General features: G+C 39.7%; 2 protein-coding genes across 2 annotated transcripts in view; both read right to left on the bottom strand.

Annotated features, from left to right (window-relative positions):
* Positions 1–21,175, bottom strand: part of ITGA1 (integrin subunit alpha 1) — a 173,104-nt gene that overhangs the window by 145,275 nt on the left and 6,654 nt on the right.
* Positions 14,621–20,085, bottom strand: PELO (pelota mRNA surveillance and ribosome rescue factor). The gene is made up of 2 exons (XM_047728896.1): positions 18,125–20,085; positions 14,621–17,836 (listed from the first exon to the last, which is right to left on the bottom strand). Exons 1-2 carry the CDS (start codon positions 18,848–18,850, stop codon positions 17,405–17,407), a joined length of 1,158 nt encoding a protein of 385 aa, XP_047584852.1. The 5' UTR covers positions 18,851–20,085; the 3' UTR covers positions 14,621–17,404.

Raw genomic sequence — 21,175 nt, 5'->3', positions numbered from 1 at the left:
TGGCAGATGAAATAAATGTTATTCTGATTGCATTACTTTTAATCTTTGGGGCATTAAAGCACAATTGCATATTTTTGCAGATTTCTATTAATAACCTAGAATGATATCTGCTTTTTCAAATCAGAAACTTAAGAAACTTTGTTTCTTTGAGAGAAAGATAATATCTATTTGGTAAGGACATAAAACTTTAACACTCGGGGCGCCTGGGTGGCTCAGTGGGTTAAGCCGCTGCCTTCGGCTCAGGTCATGATCTCAGGGTCCTGGGATCGAGCCCCGCATCGGGCTCTCTGCTCAGCGGGGAGCCTGCTTCCTCCTCTCTCTCTGCCTGCCTCTCTGCCTACTTGTGATCTCTCTGTCAAATAAATAAATAAAGTCTTTAAAAAAAAAAATTTTAACACTCATTTTTTAAAAAATATTTTATTTATTTATTTAACAGAGATCACAAGTAGGCAGAGAGGCAGGCACAGAGAGAGAGGAGGAAGCAGGCTCCCTGCCGAGCAGAGAGCCAGATGTGGGGCTCCATCCCAGGACCCTGGGATCCTGACCGGAGCCGAAGGCAGAGGAGGTTTTAACCCACTGAGCAACCCAGGCGCCCCAAACACTCATTTTTTATTTAATTAAATAGAAGCTCTAACAAAGCTTGCAACTCAATTCCCTTATAATAGGCCACGGATTTAACATTTATCAAACACCTTCTATGTGAGCTGAGTGCTTACATAAAGTTTCCATAATTTAATTGTACCCACATTTCCAAGTAGTATTACCCTCACTCTATAGGTGAGGCTAACAATAGCTCAGTGATGCCCGAGGTCACAAAACCACTTAGTTGCAGAATTCAGGTTTGGACCTAGTTCTCCTGAAACTAAGCCCACAGCAATTTTAACCTCCCCCCACATTCAGCAATTCTCGTGTATTAAACTCTGATTGACTTTTACAAGAAGTAAGAAAGCCAAATAAGGGAAAAAAAAGTTTTGCAAAGATTAGCATCTTACTAGGTTTGAATCAGACTAAATGTTTAATGGAAAAAATTCCACAGACATGATTTGTTAGTGGGTAATATTGAAAGCTCTAGAATGTGTTAGGTTTGAGAGAGATTTTAAACTGTCTAAATTGATTCTAAATTGACATAAGTTTATCACCCCAAGAACTTGTTTTCCTTTTATGATTTTATTTTAATTAATTAACTAATTAAGAGAGAGAAAGAGCTCGTGAGCTGGGTATAGGAGAAGGAGAAAGAGAATCTCAAGCAGATTCTGCATTGAGCATGGAACCCCAGGCAGGGGCATGACCCTGAGACCATGAACTGAGCCAAAATCAAGAGTTAGACACTTAACTCACTGAGCCACCTAGATGTCCCTCACCTCAAGTATTTCTGATCTCTTTTTGCTTTTAGGGTGCTAATTCCATCCAGAGAAAGGAATCTAGCCACCAGGTGACACTACTTGAAAACATTACTTTGAAGAAAATCCCCATCTGCTGCAGCCAGTGATAACACAGATTATTATTACTATTACTATTATTACTTTTTTACTGTGGTTCAGAATAAGAGCTATTGCTGAAAGCCTTCAATCAGTGTTTTCCAAACACGAAGAAATCAGTCCTTCTCCATTCTTCCAACAAAGTCTCAAAGTAGAGCCAAACCCAGTCCTGGACAGGAATACACTTACCAGTGCTTCTCCCAACATCCGTCCAAACAAAGAACTCTCCTACCCAAGACAGTCAACATCAGCAGTGCGAAAGAGAGTATAGGGTTACTGGACACCAAGTTAAGTTTGAATTTTGGACAAAGGATGAATAACTTTTCAGGTTACCTATGTACCATTCACTGTTCTGCCTATCCTTAGAAAGGTGGAAGACAAGCCGTTGTTGCATGCTTTATATGTTTAATTTTGGCTTACCTCCAAATTTAGATTTAACTGTATGAGAGTAAAAAACCTGATGGACCTTGTTGTTTTAAACTTTTGTGGCCTACTCGCCTTAGCTTTTGATGCCCAACATGAAATCTGGATATATTTGCTACCTCCTCTTCTTTCATGCTTGAATTTTAATAGCTGGGTTGAAAAATGATATTTAGGCTAAGGCCAGTGTGTGTTGTGAATGGGGAGGTAAAACATCACCTTTCTTTTCCCTGACTTTCATATCCTGCCAGAACTGAGTATTGGCCAGGGAAAAAGAAAGATGTGTCAGTGGCATGAGGCAACCTCCAGAAGACCTGAGACTATAGAAGCCAAGCATTCTCTGAGTCCCTTGCACTTCCATCATACCTCAGGACTAATGCTGAATCTTACTGACAATTTCCCAGGCTGAAAATTTAGGGACATTGATTTTGAATATTTAAATGATTCATCATTTTAAATCTATCATTAAGGCTGGTTCTTAAGTGTTTGCTGGTGAATTAGACATCCATTCCAATATCAGGACCCCAGTAGAAAACTGAAGTCAAGAGGCACAAAATTTAGAGTAATTTTTCTTAGAAAGAATCTTTTTTTTAGGAAAAAAAATAGGTAAAAGGGGGAAAAAAGTTATACAATTATACAATTAATTTATATTAATTGTATATTAATTATATATTAATATAATTAATTAACTAATTAATTATATAATTAATCAATTATACAATTAATTTATATGATTAGGTAATTTTTTTCCAAGCAGATATGAAGCCTGAAAAGGATGCTAAGATTTCTCCAATCAAATTGTCATCTTTGCTCTGATGAGGAACATAAGTGTTAAGAATTGTCTGACTAGACTGAGTGAAGTAGTGTTGGGGTTTCAGGCCCTGAAATCAGACTGACATGGTTCCAGCAGGGGCTCAGCACCAGCTACTGGCTGCTTCTTCCAGCAAGTCGTTGAGCTAGGATTTGAACAATGCCAGTCTGGCTGCAGGGCCTATATCTGGACTGCCAGTACAGTAGCTGCCTTGGTAAAGGATTTAGTAAATGATCGCTCTCTTACTTCCACTGTTCTGCAATGGTTAGTTGCCATTTTGTTGTTCTCTTGTCTCTCCACACACTCTTCCTAGTTGAGGAGAGGTGGAATTCCAGAGTATGTAGGAGATGGAGATGCAAATATACAATGGCCCTTTATCCTGCTTTCTGGTCCATGGATTGTGGACATGTAACCTCTGGACAACCCATCTGTCACTCCTGTCCACTAGAGATTGTTCTCAGAAGCTCTGGTTGAGTTTTAAGTCCAGGGGATTAGATGGCTGTCTGGGGGTAGTGGTTTCATCAGCTGCATTGTCATACACAGATCATTTCTGTAGCATGGGTTTGATAGTGGCTTCCTCTCTCCTCTCTGCGTCTCCTCATTGTCCAAAACATTCCATTATTACTTATATTATCAAAACTACTTTCTGTTGTTTGCAACTGACTTAGAAGTAGTGAGAGAACCGTGATTTGTTTATAACTTATGCATGGCTGGAAGCCCCAGATAAAGAAAACTGAGCAGTTGAGTAATGATATTCAAATAATTAATAGGTACTATAGGAATTAAGATGAAAATTAAGGAGGAAAAGACAACACATTGTTTAACCTAAGAACTAACATAAATTTAACTTGATTGGGAGTTTAATGACATTTCATGCGTGATGTAGAACCAGCCTCAGCATCACGGGGCTGTGAGTATCTACTGTTCTTGCAGATTGAGCCAGGACTGCCTAGTTGGGCGGCTAGTGTTCTCTGTGTGTGCACAGTGGTCACCTTGAGGAGTTACTATTCCTGGCATGAACTTCAAAAGTGAAATGTGCTCTTCTGTGTTCCTCTTCTTTATTGGATTGTTACAGTTATACGGGTGAGGTTTTCACCTCCATTCTGTATGCAATGAGGCAGGACATGAATATGTACCTGAATATGAAGAAATGAAAATGTTACAAATGCTGTGCATGATCTGGCTAACCCATTTCTTGCTGAGGGTAACTCTGGAGGGAGTGGTTCCACTTTTTCTGGTTTTCACACCGTCTTTGGCAGATGCTAGGAATTTATGAGAGAAAGGACATGAAGTATTTCTTTTGCATCATACCTCCACAGCCGATCTGGTACTCAGGTGGTACATACAGTAAAAAAAACAAAACAAAACAAAGCAAAACAAAACAAAACAAAAACAAAAGGAAGGAGGAATTAAACTAAGTTAAATACAGCTCTCACTAATTTTCAGGTATTTTTCTCAACTCATAGCATTAATGCCTTGCAACTCTATAGGGCAAGTTTAATCATTTTTTCCCAATTTTCAGGTGGAAGCTCATAAATCTAAATTTGAGGATCACAAAGATAACATGACTTGCCCATGGTCATGGAGCTCATCTGTGGTAGAGTTAAGATTTTCTAGTTCAGGGTCAGTGTTCTTACTACCACTGCTGCCTGCCATCCGAGTAAAAGAAGACATTCAGAAAGTGGCCCATACTCTGGCTCAGTCAGGTAAGGGTCTGATTTGATTTCATCTCAGATGGTGATCTGGGATCCTGGGATGGAGAGACCCGCATCAGGCTCCCTACTCAGCGGGGACTCTGCTTGTCTTCCCCACCATCTACCCCTCCCACTACTCATTCTCTCTCTCTCTCTCTCTCAAATAAATAATCGTAAAAAAGAAAGGTGGCTCATACTTAAATACCATCTTCCCAAGTGAGTGTAGCCAATTGTGATATCTTTCTCTTATCAACAATTTTAGCTATTACTTTCTGTACATCACATGATTTCGCTGTCCTGGTTCTGTCTTACGAAATTCTTGCATCCTAAGATTTATATGTTCCATCCTTCAAGAACTGAGATTCAGTTTCTCTACTTTTTTGTACCCTTCCTCACTGTTCCTAGTAACATATACACATGTAAAAGGCATCAATATTCACAAATTGGTCAATATTAGTCCTAACTGTGGACTTATTATATAGCAAGTCAATACTCAAAGGTATAGACAAATCCCTTACTGATGTACTAAAGCTAAAGAAATAAATTCCACTCATCAACTTTTTGAAGTTGCCTTTTCAGTAGTGGAGACAATTAATCTACAATTTCACATGTTTTTCTATGCTCCATCTCTTTTTCTTAGCCAGACAGCTGACTGGCATTGTGGTCACAGAACATATTATAGCCACCTTGGCTTTCTTGGTGATGACCTGCCATGGTTTAACCTGGCTGAAGATAAGAAACACCTGGGGAGATTTTTAAATGTACACTTGCCTGGGCTCTTCTCCCAAGGATTCTGACTCATCTTGGTGTGGAACCCAGTCAGCAATGTGGGTTGATTTTAATGTGCATTGATTTTAATGTGCAGCCTGGTTTGAGAACCACTGGCTAAACTGAAAGAACATTCTAGAAGAAATAAAGACCTCTGTTTTCTCATATCCAGTTCTTCGGGACAGCAAGCAGTTGATAGGGAAGGAAAATAACAAGGAGGAAAGTGGCAGGACTATGCAACTTGGCATGCCATTGGAATGTCACAAATGATTCAAAAATATTTATAAACTTCAAAATTTTTGTGCACCTATTGAAAAAGTGCACACTGTTTCTCCCCTAATGCTCAGGTTTAAAGGCCCCAACAACTTTGAAAATATGGGAGTATTTGGCAAAGCATTCCAAATAAATGAGCCTCCGCTCTGGAATTTGCTCCTAGCAGGCTGCTCTCATTAACAATCAGCCAAACCCAAAATCTGGCAGCTTTTGGAATACGGCGCAAAATAGATTCTTTTAAACCCGATTCTTTTAAGCCATTGAAGATTTATTTTGCTGGAAAGATACAACTTTTAAAAATAACGAGCAGTTATTGCAACTGTACCAAGTAGAATCAGAGATCTGCCAGGAGCAACTACGAAATCAAGGGCCACCTGCCTTTCCTCATTCTACTGACGAAAAAACAGAGGCTCAAAAGAATGAAGTGATTTCCTCAGTCACACAACCTAACGGTAGGGCCTGGGTACATCCTGATCTCCTGACTCACAGGCCAGTTCTCATGTTTGCCCTGCCACAGCCACAGAGTCCTCTGAAAATGGCCAAATGATTTTTTCTGCTGTGATTCATTTTGGTTGTTCACAAATGCAATGTTTTTGCAAATGCTTATATATGATCTCCGGTAACTGTAGCAAATTGCATTCAAATTTACATTGTAATTTTTGGTACGTAACATCCTTTCTGCAGTCTCAAGTACCATACTCTTGATTCCGACAGTTTCTCATTCATCCAGAAGAATATATGTGAACCCATGCATCAAATGCAAATCTAAGAGTAAATCCATAACAAACCATTATCAAAAGGTCTTGTCTTTCTCTATATTTCCTGTCTACTCACCCCATTTCCCACTGTATTTTACTGTGACTTAGAGCAAGTTTAGGAGTCAGATAAGGGTGAGGATAATTTCTAGAAAGATAAGAAAAATTCTAACACTTATTAAAGCTCTCTTAAGTTCTAGGCAAGGAGTTAGGCCCAGAGTGTATAATTTAGTATCTGAGTTTCAGTGATAACAGACTAATTAAAAAAAATATGGCTACATTTAATGAGGCAGATAATTTTGCCTCAGCTCTGCATACTTCCCCACATTCCACATGTTACTCCATTTCCTTTCATTCAGTTAAGAATACCACTGAGGAGGCGCCTGGGTGGCTCAGCGGGTTGAGCCGCTGCCTTCGGCTCGGGTCATGATCTCAGGGTCCTGGGATCGAGCCCCGCATCAGGCTCTCTGCTCAGTGGGGAGCCTGCTTCCTCCTCTCTCTCTGCCTGCCTCTCTGTCTACTTGTGATCTCTGTCAAATGAATAAATAAAATCTTAAAAAAAAAAAAAGAATACCACTGAGACACAAAGGGTCAGAGGGCTGTTCCCAGAGTCATTCCTTTTATTGTTCTTTTCTCTCTTCTGTAGAAAATTTCCTTTCTTTCCACTACACCCCATCCACATTGGTCATTTAGTGATACATACTACTTAAGGGAGAAGTTGTTACTACTTATTGAAGGTGTTTCCCTGAATTTTACACTGTGGATAAAATGTTGAATAAAGAAAGAAGAAAGACTCTAGCAGGTCTTCCTACTGTCCAGCCTCTGGGCCTTTCCCCAGTGCTCCTCCCCAGACCTAAACAAGTGCCCTGTCACTTCCTTCTGGATAGCTAGCCAGCAGTCTGCTTTCCTTTCCCTGAGGTAGCTGCCGTCACCTCTCTTTTGGACATCCTCTCTTCCAAGAATGGCTGTGGAGTAGGACATAACGTCCCATGCTCTCCCTCTCACCATCCCTTTCTTTGCTATCCTTTCTGGATTAACGGTTTTGCTGTTAGTCATGACAGAGAAACAGGAGATAACAAAAACATGGAAAATATAAAGGTTCCAGAATCTCAAAGTCATTCCAGTCATGGTCCCTGATCCGTATTTCTCATTCTACTTGTGCCTTTTCCCCTCAGTTTGGAGGGTAGGAGGTGATGTAATCTCCTTTCGCCATGTTTCTTCTTCTTAGGTTTGTTGACTCTTTACTGTAAATATTTAACATCTAGAGAGCTTAGAGATTGCAGTGACCACTACGTAGGAGAAAAAGGTACCAAATAAATCTGAGGGCCTTTAAAGGTAAATGTCCTCAGTTCCCTTTGCCTCATCTCTCTGGCAAATAACAGAAGATCAATGTGGGCTTCTGGAATTTATCAGTTTAAGCTCCGATAGCACTCCTCAGTGAAGCCAGCCTGAATTAAGAGCACCCTCTGAGTTCCTATATTCTATCACATTTCTTGTTCCTGCACAAACTGCAGTGCTATGATAGCTTGTTTACTGTCTGTTCCCCATCCTAGACTGGCTCTCCCTGTAAGAAAAGGACTGCAATCTTTTCTACTCATTTATATTGCTGGGGGCTGGCGGAGTGCCTGGGACACAGTAGGTACTTAGCAAATGGCTGTCAGAAGAATGAAATGATTCTCAGAAGAAGAAAGGTAGGAGGCAGGGTCTTTTTCTAGCAGAAGATGAATAGTCCTCCAAGGAATGAACAACTGAACTTCAAAGCTACGTCTGGATCTCAGTGATGCTCCTGCAAGAGAAATTGCTTTGCTCCAAGATGAATTAGTTGATAAATAAGGAGGGTTTAAAGCATTCTAAGATCCTAATTCATCCCTTGTTTCTCAACCCTCACCACCTCCCAGTAGACACTGGTGACAAGAAAATGGGTAAGAAACTGGAATAGAATGGATCAAACAGGAAGGTGAGCCCTATGAAAAATTCCTGTTCATGTGACTTTGAACAAGTTACCGACCCTCTCTGGGCCTCAAGTTTACATCTATATCATGAAGTGAGTAGGCCAGATAAGATAAGGCTCCTTACAGCATTAGCCTTTCATGATTCTAAATGATTCAGAGGCATGTACTACAATGTACTTTCAATCTTCTTCTCCTCTACCTAAAGCACTTCCCTCTAAAAAAAAGTGACTCTTACCATTGTCAACAGTACACTTGCAGAGGAAGAAAAAACTACAAATTATGGTCACAGGATCAATGAGGTGAAATACAAAATTAAAATGTTTTATATTCACAGAGCAATTTTTCATAACCGTGTCAAACAAAAAGTTCTACTCAATGTTTACACTAGGACTTGATGAAAAATTCCAGACATAAAACTCCTGGAACTTAGACTTGAACTCACAGGACCTCCCATCTCTATCTGATAAATTTTATAACTAAAATCTATTGGAGTCTTTTCCTTAACAAGAATTTTTCTTTCAACAATTACTTCAGTTTTATTATTGAGATTCTCATGGTTTAGTAAAACTCCAGCCATCTGGAACTATCATTCTAGCTAAAGATTTCTTTAAGTACCACTATCTTTTAATAGCTTTAGAAAAAAATACTTTTGAAAGACATTATATTTCCTTGATTTTTTAACAGAATGCACAGAATGTAATTCAATCTTTTCCTCAATATGAACATCAGTTTCTATAACACAGTAATGTCCTCACACTCCAGTGAAATAGTCTAAGCCCTAATCTTTCTTCTTTTGATAATGCTTCAGAATCTACCTGAGCTGTCAACTCTCATTTCTTACCCTGGTGACCTCCGTCAGCTTGGTGAGGATCATCTCTCCCTGATATACAATGTGCTGATGAAAGGCAGGGAAAAAATTCTTATTTTTGCATAGCCAAGAGTAGCATCATTCCTGCTACTTAAGACATTTTAGTATGTATTTTAATATGTGTTTGTTGAAATAATGTATGAATTAACATAGTAGGTTTAATTTTAGGTTTAGGTTTAACATTGTAGATTTAATTAACAGAGTAGGTTTAATTTTTTTTTTTTAAACAAGCTTGCTAAACCTGGGAGTGAAATAATAATAGAGGCTAACTAAAGGCTTGAGGGGCTTAGTTTATTACATAGTCTTGTAACAGTTTCCATACACTTTCTAATTCTTATATTCTAGATAGAGTGCCATAGATTTGAGCTCCTGAGACTCATAAAGAGCTGAAAAATAATAGTGGTAGGTAAATAAAAAACATAAAATGATTGCTTAAACTTTGGTTGATTATATAAAATTGTGTTATCAAAGAATTCTTCCCTTTCTAGGCACATGGGATCTACTCCAAACGTAAAAGTAAGGAATGAACTGGCATTCCTATATTTTTTAGGCAATACCTTGAGTAGGTACCTCATCACACCCACTAGCTATGTGATTTGGGGGAAATGATGTAACCTCTTCTAATTTCAGTTTTCTTACCTGAAAATAGTAATGACAAAATCTTTCTCATAGGAGTCTTCAGAGAGTTAAATAATTCATTCTAAAGTATTTTACCAAAGACCTGGCCCTCAGTAAGTTTGTAATTACTTTTATTGTCGTATGTTGTCCATTGCTGGATCTGGGACAGTGGAGCCAACCCTGTGAGTGGCCAGGCACTGTGTCTGCAAAGACATTTTTCTCTTGGGCTTGCAGCCTGCCAGACACAGCTCTGCCTCAGCCTTGGGTGCTCTGAACCAAATGTGGCACCCTAAACTGAAATTAAGCTCAAAGTCCTTTAACTTTCTTTCAATATGGAAAGCAGGCACAGTTCCATTACACTAATATTCTAAATGATGGGATTTTAAGGTGGGGAATGTTAAAGGCTGAAGAAAGGGGACTTAAAAGAAGGCAGTACTCCCAAGTCCCCACAATTTATCATAAATGTCACAAACTTTAGTGACTGGAACCTGGAAATATAAGACCTTTCCCATATTGATGCTGCTTATTACAGAATTAAAATATTCACTGTCGAGGGGCACCTGGGTAGCTCAGTGGGTTAAGCCTCTGCCTTCGGCTCAGGTCATGATCTCAGGGTCCTGGGATTGAGCCCCGCATCATCGGGCTCTCTGCTCAGTAGGGAGCCTGCTTCCCCCCACCCCCCTGCCTGCCTCTCTGCCTACTTGTGATCTTTCTCTGTCAAATAAATAAATAAAATCTTAAAAAAAATATTCACTGTCGAGAGCAAAAATGATAGCCTCAAATTTGTTTGCAACCGAAGTATTGCACACAAGAGTGCATCTTCCTTGAGTAAATGCATTAGTTTCACCTCAATTTAAATGAACAAATTCACAATATCCCAGTTTCTTTCTGAGAGTTATCACAACAGAACATACTGACATGTTTCTTAAAATACAGAGATTAAATACTGCAATATAAATGGGTTATCTTACAAATGATTGCACTCAGAAACCTATAAAAAACACTCTACAATATGGATGAGAATACTGATGGTGATACTAAATCAAACACTCCTAGAAAGGTAGAATTCTTGCTATATAAAGAAAAACGACAAATAAGATTTTATCATCTCTACTGCAGCTTAACAATTACCTTTTATCAGTGCTTTTTATAGTTTTCCTGCACTAGCTCCTTACTGAATTTGGCCAATTTATTTTTCATTTTTAGTGAACTTTACCTGTTACCTGAGGTCTACATTAAGTAACTCCTCAGATTGTTCCTGCTAAATTCCAAGACCATTACCGTGGATCTTACTGCCCAACATCTTAAGCAGCTGTATTGTTGACTTCTGAATCTTTTCTAAATAAGGCATCATTAATACACACCAGTATTACACTCGCATCTCAAACTTCCATTAGAAGTCTCTAGGACTTTTCAGTAACATTTTTACACTAAACTTCCAAACTACCAGTTGATCAGCAGTGTGCACAATGCATTAAGAAACAAACCATAAGAGACTCTTAATCTCAGGAAACAAACTGAGGGTTGCTGGAGAGGAAGTGTGTGGGTGGGATGGGGTGGCTGGGTCATGGACACTGGGGAGGGTAAGACTGATGAATCACGACCTGTACTCCTGAAGCAGATAATACATGATATGTTAATAAATTAAAAAATATCTTGATTAGCACTTGTCTAAAATACTACATCTCCTAGAATACATAAACTGAACCTCTGCATAAACCTTAAAGATGTTGACACATCAGTATGAAGACAACTATTTCACTTAGGGTTTTAAGAACTTTATTTGAAATTTTGATTCTTGTTTTACTTGGTCTTCAAGTCCTCACTAAAATTGCTACTTGGAAACTCATTTACTGAAAAATATGTATAAACAAAAGTATGGGCTGACCAAAATCAATTTTTAAAATAAATATAAACAAAACATTGCAAAATTCATGCCACAATTGTGACAACTGTGGTTCTGCAGGGAGTAGAAGTGTGCTGAGGGAAATCAAAGATGCCATGGACAGGGAGCCCAGGAGTTAAGGGTCCAATAGCAGTAATACTGCTATAAACCTGGCCTGAGACAGAATTTGCTAATAATTCCTGTGCTATGGATATCCTGAAAAAGTCTCTTAAATTGAGTTATCACCCCCTACTATATCCTTTTTTTTAATTGGAACTTTCACATACTAAATTTGTAAATAGAAAATTATAAATTTATAAATACTAAATTTGTAAACATACATGCATATTAAGACTCACTTAAAATCCATATACAAAAGTAATTTGGCTTTTGCCCCCCAATTTAGAAACTTATCTTAGGAAATTTCAAAACCCAGCTTCTATGTAATCAACACTTTGGCTCTTCTACTTGTATTATCTCTAGGACATTAAAGAGCTCTGTAGGGGGAAAAATAATTATCTGACCATATTAATTATTGAAATATGTAAACATCTCTACTTTGATGGATTTTATTTTATTTTAAGATTTTATTTATTTATTTGACAGATCACAAGTAGGCAGAAAGGTTGGCAGAGAGAGAGAGAGGAGGAAGCAGGCTCCCTGCTGAGCAGAGAGCCAATGCAGGGCTAGATCCCAGGACCCTGAGATCATGACCTGAGCCGAAGGCAGAGGCTTTAACCCACTGAGCCACCCAGGCGCCCCCATACTTTGACGGATTTTAATAGATAATAGAGTCAAGGAACATTTAAAGAGAGTATCTGTTTCCCTATGCTTCTGTGCCTGGCCTTTCCCCCTAGCTTTACTAATTCTTGTGAGGCCATTTTTTTCCCTCTCTGATTTCAAGTTTACTTACATGCTGACAATATATCATTAACCTCAGCCAACTGCTTTTTCTTGAACTTCAGGCCTGTGTGCACAATGAACAAAGGACCTACTTTTTTTTTTAAAGTCAGTCTTTCTTTTCTTTTCTTTTCTTTCTTTCTTTCTTTCTTTCTTTCTTTCTTTCTTTCTTTTTCTTTCTTTCTTTCTTTGACAGAGAGAGAGAGAGAGATCACAAGTAGGCAGAGAGCCAGGCAGAGAGAGGGGGAAGCAGGTTCCCCACTGAGCAGAGCCTGATGTGGGACTCAATCCCAGGACCCTGGGATCATGACCTGAGTCAAAGGCAGAGGCTTTATTTAATCCACTGAGCCACCCAGGCGCCTTCTAAGGGAACTTCTTAGCTAAGGGACTGAATGAATTCATTCTGTCATTCACTTACTACCCCCTGCCCCCGCCAATATTTTTAAGCATCTACTGTGTGCTAATGTTCTTAGCATTAGGGATATAGCAATGAACCTAACAAACCATAGTCCTTGCCCTCGTGGAGTTTCCATTCTAGACGATAGATGATAAGCAGAACAACTACATTATAGAGAAAAGTAGGACAAAGAAGGGCTTAGAAAGAAATCATGGAGAAGTTATCTTTTTTTAAAAGACTGGCTTGGAAGACCTCACGGAGGTGAACTTTTAGCAAAAACCTTAAGAGACTGAGTGAGTGAGCATTCAGAAACCTGGTGGAAGAGCATTTCAGATGTTCTGCAGACATCCTCAATTTTTTTTTGAGAGAGAGTTGGGAGGGGGGCAAGGAAGAGCAGAGGAAGAGAAAGAATCTTAAGCAGTCTCTATGCCCAGCATGGAGCTGGACTTGGGGCTCAATCTCACCACCCTCAGATCATGACTGAGCCAAAATCAAGAGACGAATGCTTATCTGACTGAGCCACCCAGATGCCCCTAAAGATTCAGAACTGAATTTAATGTTTTTCCTTGCAAGTCAGCTTCTCTTCCTGTATTTCCTGGTTTGATTTTGTTTTGCTTTTTGAATTGTGCCATCATCTCTCCCACATTAAAAAGAAAAAAAAAAAAAAATCGGAGACTTACCCCTACAGTCTACTCTTTAACTCTGAACAACTATCTGTAGCCTATGTCCTTTTGATCCTATCTCTTCATATTGCCTAGTGATTTTTCATTCCTGTTGCAAGGATTATTGTTACTGTCCTTGTTCAGGCCAAAATTGCTTTTCCCCAGGGTTTTTCTAATTTGCATTCTTTTAACAAGTGGTCTTGCCTCCTCCAATTCATCCTTGATACTGCTGAACAGTTATATTTGTGAAATGCAAACATGCCATTCTCCTCCTGCTTAAACTTTTCAGTGGTTTCTCATTATTGTCAAACCCACTCTTTATTGCGGCATGGAGAGGGTCTAATGTGTTTGGTATACTTACTCTGCCCCTCTCCTCTTTCCAATAACCTCTCTGGGGTTCTTCTCACCATTTAGGAGATTTACTGGCTCCAGCTCTATAAAGTTCCTCCTACAAGTGACCCTTCCAACACTGTGCTCTCTTACACTTTGTACAAGTTGCTTTTGTAATAGTGATTTATTTTCATGCTTGTCTTTCTTAAACCCAGCATCAAAGCAGGAAGTAAAATCCAAATGGATAAATGTAACACCCTTAATAATTGGTATAATATAAACATAGATGCCCCATTTCCAGGATCTGGACATAGGCAAATGGTTTCTTTCTCCTCACTCAGAATCACCTTAGAGAAATACCTATTCTACATGCAATTCAACATGTTCTGATACTGAAAACAAACATCCAATCTTATTTGTTTGGAAAACTATCTGATTTAAAAGCACAATACTCCTTTCCCCAGTAACAGCTATTACTTAGGGGAATTCACATATACACCATCTATCTGTGTACTTTTATTTTTTAGCAACGAAGGAAATTTCAGTTCCAGAATACATGAATCACTTCTGTTAAAGATAATTTGAGGTTAAGAGAACTGCTCACAGGGATTAAAAAAGGAAAATAAAGTTAACAACAGAAAATAGGTAGAGATAAGGGAAAATTAGTTTTACAAAGCCACTGTAGTGCCATCTGGGTAGAAAAAGATCCAACTCATATGTAAGAGAAAAATGAAAATGAAATCCAGAATCAACAATCCAGACATAAAAACTAGCAAAATAAATATAACATATAAATGAGGGACTAAGAATAGCAAAATAAACTTGATGTATTTCATGCCTAGAGTAAAATTAAACAATCTGCCAGCTTCTCATTTATTGTGCTGGTGGCGGGGGCGGGGGGGGGGGGGGGCAGGGAACAAATCTTTGTTTACAAGTACCTGATGGTAAATGGAAATTTACAGTACAACATTGCCTTGACAGGTGTTTCCATTTGTAGCCAAGCTGTTCCTTATTAATGAATAGCAGTTGAATTAGACATTCATATTAATGAATTAGACTACTGAATATGACTTCCAAAGACTTATGGTTCATTTTGCTTTTTAGAGAATAGTAAAAAAGAAAAAAAAATTGTAATTTTAAAATTTTATATGCTATCACTATTTTGATATTTCATGCTATACATATATGAGAATTTATACTCTTGACAATGGTAGAGAATATAACTTTTTTTTTTTTTTTAGAGGGGTATTAGGGGGAGAAGGACAGAGAAAATCTTAAGCAGGCTCCATGCCCAATGCAGGTCTCCATCTCAAAACCAGAGCTGAAATCAAGAAATGGACACTTAGCCAGCTGTCACCCAGGTGCCTCCAGAATGTAACTTTTTAAAAACATGAATTCTTGAAGATATTTTAAGTACTCTATAGACAAAAACATACACTATTATTTTGAGTTTTACAGATAGTTAAGCTGAATACTGGCCAATTAACTCACTGAAATCAACCTTGAGACTCAAATGTTTTTCCTCTATGGCTGGCAACCCCAGCCAGAGATTTTTATTAGTACAGGGAGAATAAGTTCCTGCCTATGTTTATCAGATTTTATTATGCATAGTAATCAACTGAAGATGTTAAAATATAGACTGAAACCCAGAAGGCCCAGGATTGATCCTGGATTCCAGTTTCTGACAAGCTCTTAGGGTCTTGGTCCATAGTCTGCTAGTGATCCGTGGACCACACTTCTGAATTGCAAGGCCTGAATCAGTGGTTCTAAGTCCTGATACCTAATGGAATCACCTGGAGAGCTATAAGAAACCATTTCTAAGGTTGAAAGGTTACTGAGCCTGGGATCCAGTCTGGGTAATGAGTTTCAAAAGCTCCCAAGTTCAGGCTAACAACCAGCTAACTTTGAGAATCTATGACCTAAAATGGTCAGATTTATGGGTAGGTTTTATTTCTCCTTGTTTCTAATACAGTAGGTAACAGAACTAGGAATAACCTGTACTGCATAGATTATGAGAGCAATATACGCCCCAAGTCTCCAAACTTTTACTGGTAATATGAGTCATTATCAATCAGGTTCTAATATTAAGAATCTTAGCAGTTTCATTTCTATACTCCTACCAAATTATTTAATAACATGCTCTTCATAGTATTTTAAATATCCATAGACTTAAAATAAAATGACACTCTAAATTATTTTTAGATTAGGAGGTAGATATGTAGAAATTATGGAAGCATCTATTCCTAATTACAGATTAAAATAAGCTCAGATTAGTCAGAAGTTTATAATATATATTTATATATATATAAATATATATATTTATATATATATAATCCCGATTTTGCACTTGTCCCAGGAGAAAAAGCCCAGACACAGAAAAGGACAAGCAAAAGTTTACTTAATTTCTGTATTTCAAGTGGGTACCAATGTGTTAAAAATTGAATTACCACTCTTTCTTCATAATGCCTTTCCTAATTATTTTGCTAAACTGAGTTTTGTAAAAGGTCAGGATGCAATTCCATTCCAAGGATCCCTCCCTAATTCTTAAAATAATGAAAATATTGTAAACTCTCAGGTATTAGCAGAAACTCCCTCATTACAGTAGAGTGCTGGAGTACAAGTCAACTATCACATACTACAAATGATGCGACTTAAACTTTCTGAACAGGCCTTCTCACCTCCTAAAATAGTATGTAGAGAGAGTGCAATAAGAATGTGCAAGCACAGACTAATGCCACATAGAAATTTAAGACAGCAATACATATTTCTAGGATAAGCCAAATAAATACATATAGTGTGGCAGTGCAAAGAAAGGGAGCCCGGAGTAGGAACTACTTTCCGCTTTAGCACTAATTAGCCATATAACAAGCAAATGACACACCTTAATTGCATTTTTAAAATAAAGACACCTCAAATAGCTTATCTTGAGAATCCCTAGCAGAATGAAACTCTATGACCTAAAAATAACGAATTAAATGGTCCTCCAAAGCAAGTATGAGTAATTGTAAAAGGAAACAAAACAAAAAACCCACCAAGAGTTTACTTGTACCATGCCTGATTTAACAAGTCTCTTAAGAAAAATACCATTTTAAATTTGTCTTCTAGAAAAGTCTACAAATTATTTGCCATCACTTAGAAAAAAAAAAGTGTACAGGAAATGGAGGAAAGGGATCATTAAACACCATACAAGGACATTATGCAGAATTAAAATAAACAGTTGAAACTAAGGATGATGAAATACTTAACGGCTTTTCCTTAGAAAAAACTTATTTCAAAGTATGACATTTGGGATTTTATGACCTATCCCAAAGAATATAAGGCATTCTTATATATACAAAATGTTTTTAAGTACTGCAAATAACTCATAATTTCTATATAAATTATCCTAATTAATAAAATGGTAGTACATGGAGATTATTTCCTTTTAATTTATTGTTTAGTTTGAACACGTCTTGCCAATTTCAAAATACCTAGTGTGACCAAATACATGTGAAATCCATGTAAGAATCACGAAGTGCCTTGCAGCGTTCTGTCAGGATGCTACGATATGTAACAATGGGGACACAGCTTGTCTCAATTATAAGGTCCGATCATTAATCTTCTTCAGAACTGGAATCATCCTCTTGGTCAGAGAGTTCAGGGACAGGGAAGCGGAGAATGGCAGCTACTCCAGTCAGCTGACTGAGTTGTTCCCCTGATACATGAAGACTAGAGAATATCCTAACTGTGCCCGCATTCTCTTTCACACTGTCCACAAGCTTCACATACCGGCTTCGTGTGGCGACATCCTGGTGCCTGAACAGCTCATCGCTGATGAGCAATGTGTCAATTGCCATAGCCTCATTAGCCTTCTCCACCTGCTTGAGTCCGTAAAAAGCTCGGTCAGGTTCATGTTGTAGCATTTTATAGAAGTCATCCAAGGCTTTTACTTCCCCAGCAGCTTTAGTGTCTGAAAGGCGGCTAGCTACAGAAGGGTCACAAAGGGCCTCTTTCAGGGAGTACTTGTGTCCAGAGGAGGCATGTACCTAGAATCATAATTACCAAAGTCAGACAAAAGAATGTCTTCGAGTACCCATTAATCAGCCTGCAATGACCTAAAGCCAAAAGCACAAAGAAGGCTTTATATGTTTGAGGACTTAAGCAAGGTTTACTATGTAAACAGGCTGTTTAACAACTTTCAATTCATTACCTCCCTTACAATCGCAGTCCAGTGAACACTTTCTCCTCCTGCACTTTTCCCAGTTCTAAAATTTAAGAGTAGTTTATACATATCCCTCTGCCCACTCTTAATTATCCTTGGATAAGATTTTTACCTGAAGAAACTTGGACCGATTTTCCAGGAGCACTTTGTTGTCGGTTTTCACTGCTTGTTGAAACATGTAGTCGCAGAACTGCTCCCTCACAAATCCCGGGCTGGCCACCAGGATGCACTTCACAACATCGAAGTTTATGTGGCGCTGGATAGCCTGGACCACCTGTTCATAGAACCGCTCCAAGGCCCGGTCATGCTGGGAACAGTTGCCTTTCCGTTTTCTTGGGATGTTCACCTCTACCTTGGCCCGAGTGAGTGTCATGCTGGGAGTGACTAAGCAGATATGGGCGAGGCCTTCCTGCATCACCACAGCGGCCACATCTGCACTCCAGGCTGGGTCACAGGCCTGCTCGATGCGCTCCAGAACCACACTGTCCCACTGCTTCTTGGCCAGGGTGAACTGGCGGTTGGGCTCCAGCTCAATGGTGTGGTAAGCCCCCATCTTGACATACTCATTCTCTTGGATGTTGGTTCCCTTAACCCGCAGCTGGCAGGCTTGAGAGTCAAAATCGATGGCCTCCACGCAGAGAGTGAGAGTGGTGCGGACCCGGTTGCTTCCTACACTGCCCGTGGAGGACTCCGTCTGTACCTTGCGGATGGTGGAGGCGCGCAAGCTGTCGCCCACCTGCACTAGATTGTAGGTGTGCCACATATCCTCAGGTTCCTCGGGGACTAGGGTCACCTGGCCCGCATTATCTTTCTCAATGTCCTTCCTCACAAGCTTCATGACCTCCGCGGGGGTTCAGAGGCAGAACAAGAGGAAAGGAGAAGGTCCTCAGTGGGAAAGGGACAGGGAGGGAAAAGGTAGGAGTCTAGATCGGGAAGGGGGCGGGGTCCGATTCCTACAGGCACTTGCCTGGCAGGAAAGAAATGCCCTAGCTCCGACTCAAACGGCCAAGGGGAACACTTACTCTAGCCCTTCTTTTCCTAGTCTTCCGGCACACCGCGCCAGAAGCGAGCAAGAGACACAGCAGCAAACACAACCTTCTCCGGCGTTCCAGCACCCAGCACGGACCCGGCGGCTGATGCAATGACGGCGCATGCTCAACCCGCGTTCCAACTCTCGGCGCACGTTTTACGTCCCCAACGAGGAGGCGGGGTTGCAGTTTGCGGGGGCGCAGGCGCACTAAGGTGCAAGTGCGTCCGAAGACTGAGAGGAAAGTGCTTAGAATCTTGGGTGGCGAGTTACTTATTTTAATGCTGAACTTGGACTTCCTAAGTTTTCTCTTCCAAACCTGTTTGTGCAGAATCTGGGAAGAATGTGAGTGCAACACCCCCTCCCAGCTGCATGAAGTTACTACCTGTACACCTTCTCTGCCCCGGATAAATCCAAAACTTAAAAGGATTTCTCAAAATTGCAGGCTTGGCCCTAAAGTTCTAAACTGTGCTTGCCTTATCAGCACTCAGACGCTACACGCCTGTTGGAGTTGGCATTTCCAGAAACGGTTTCTAAGAACCACTGGTCACGGTGGGTCTGGGCTCAGAGCAACATGCCCAGCTGTTTTCTGTGCTTAGTTACCCTGTCTGCGCGATCTGACTACCCAGATGTTAAAGCACTGACCCCAGAGAGAAAAGAAACCATCTGTGGAATTCACCCCTGGGTGGACCGCTCAGATGCTTGGCCTGATGTCCTGGGAATCCCAGAATCCAAAATTGGCAGTCTCTGCTTTATGCAGCTCAGTAGCCTGCGAAATGTTTAGGTTGGGGGTTGGGTCGCAAAAATTTAGGGCCCAATTTTCACTGCCTAAATTGAGTTGAAGATATTGGAAGTGGAAAAAATCTTTTGTACTGGGACCAAACCGGCTGAATGGCTACAAAGTTGATTTTAAAGAAAATCCTTAAGTCACTTAGCATTTTTATAGTGATAGGGGATTGAGACGTGAGGATTGCCTCTTAACAAGATCAGTGAATAGAAATAGAAAAAGCCCACCAGAATTTCCCTGAGAGTTAAAATGAGATGGGGAGGGGCGCCTGGGTGTCTCAGTGGGTTAAGCATCGACTTCAGCTCAGGTCACAATCTCTAGCGTCCTGGGATTGAGCCCCAGCAGGCTCCACGTGCTCAGTGGGGAGTCTGCTTCTCCCTCTTCCTCTGCCCCCCCCCTCCACTCCTGCTCCTGAGCTGGATCTCTTGTTCTCTCTCAAATAAATAAAATCTTAAAACAAACAAAACAACAACAACAACAACAAAAACCAGAGGAGGTGAACAGAGTAGTCCTACCCACATATCTTCTCATTCTCTTTCTTACTTGCATATGGCACTGAAAGGGAATCTTACCAACCAGAACTGGTGAGACCAGGATGAAAGGAAGGAATCTGACTTTGCCACAAGTCTTGACACTGACGCTTCAATTATCTTCCTCAGAGATTCTCAGGAGACACAAAAATCCCTTCTAAAGCGCTAATACAAATTAGAGCCAGTTTGTTTTGTGACTTCTCTCCCTCCCTCTCTCTTTACCTCCTTTTCCTATTCCTTCCACACCTTCCTGTCATATTGAATGCCTTCCTAAAGTTTCTAACTCTGACTGCCTTCTTCCACTTCCCAGAAGACCCAGCAACTTTGAGTAAGGAACCAATTGCCCTAAAATGTGAAGATGGCTTGCCTCTCCAAAGGACATTTCCTAACCAGGAGAGAGAAATACTTTGAGTTGCTCCTTGATCACCTAAGTAGAATTTACTTCTCTTCAAAGTCTGATAAAGATTAAAAACCACAGAATCACAGTGGCAGGCATACAGTAGGATGTTAGTAAGTGTTAAGTTTTTCTTGAAGAGCTATCATTTATTGAATATTCACCAGGTCCTTTCCTATACTCTTCTAATCCTCTTCTCTAAATATTTGTTATCCTTATTTTGTAGTAAGAAAATGAATTACAGAAAAATAAATGTATTCAAGAGTTTTAATCTTCCTAAGGTCCATTACAGTGGTAAAAGATCAATACGAAGTTTAATACTTGCACAGCAAGAGTCAGCAGACATGAGTCATGATCTTTCCAGCAGATTATAGCATCTTTAGTTAGGTCCCCTAACAGCTACAAACCTGAAGCTTTCATTCTAA

This window comes from Lutra lutra, chromosome 5, assembly GCF_902655055.1.
Source record: "Lutra lutra chromosome 5, mLutLut1.2, whole genome shotgun sequence".
Taxonomy (NCBI): Eukaryota; Metazoa; Chordata; class Mammalia; order Carnivora; family Mustelidae; genus Lutra; species Lutra lutra.
The sequence above is the reverse complement of the archived record's forward strand: the minus strand, read 5'-3'. Positions and strand labels throughout refer to the sequence as shown.

What these genes read in the sequence shown, in the direction of transcription:
- PELO (XM_047728896.1), bottom strand. Translation starts at nt 18,850, where the DNA reads ATGAAGCTTGTGAGGAAGGACATTGAGAAAGATAATGCGGGCCAGGTG. An exon ending in ATCGGTCCAAGTTTCTTCAG is followed by an intron (nt 17,837 to 18,124) that starts GTAAAAATCTTA and finishes TTATGATTCTAG; the next exon opens with GTACATGCCTCCTCTGGACA.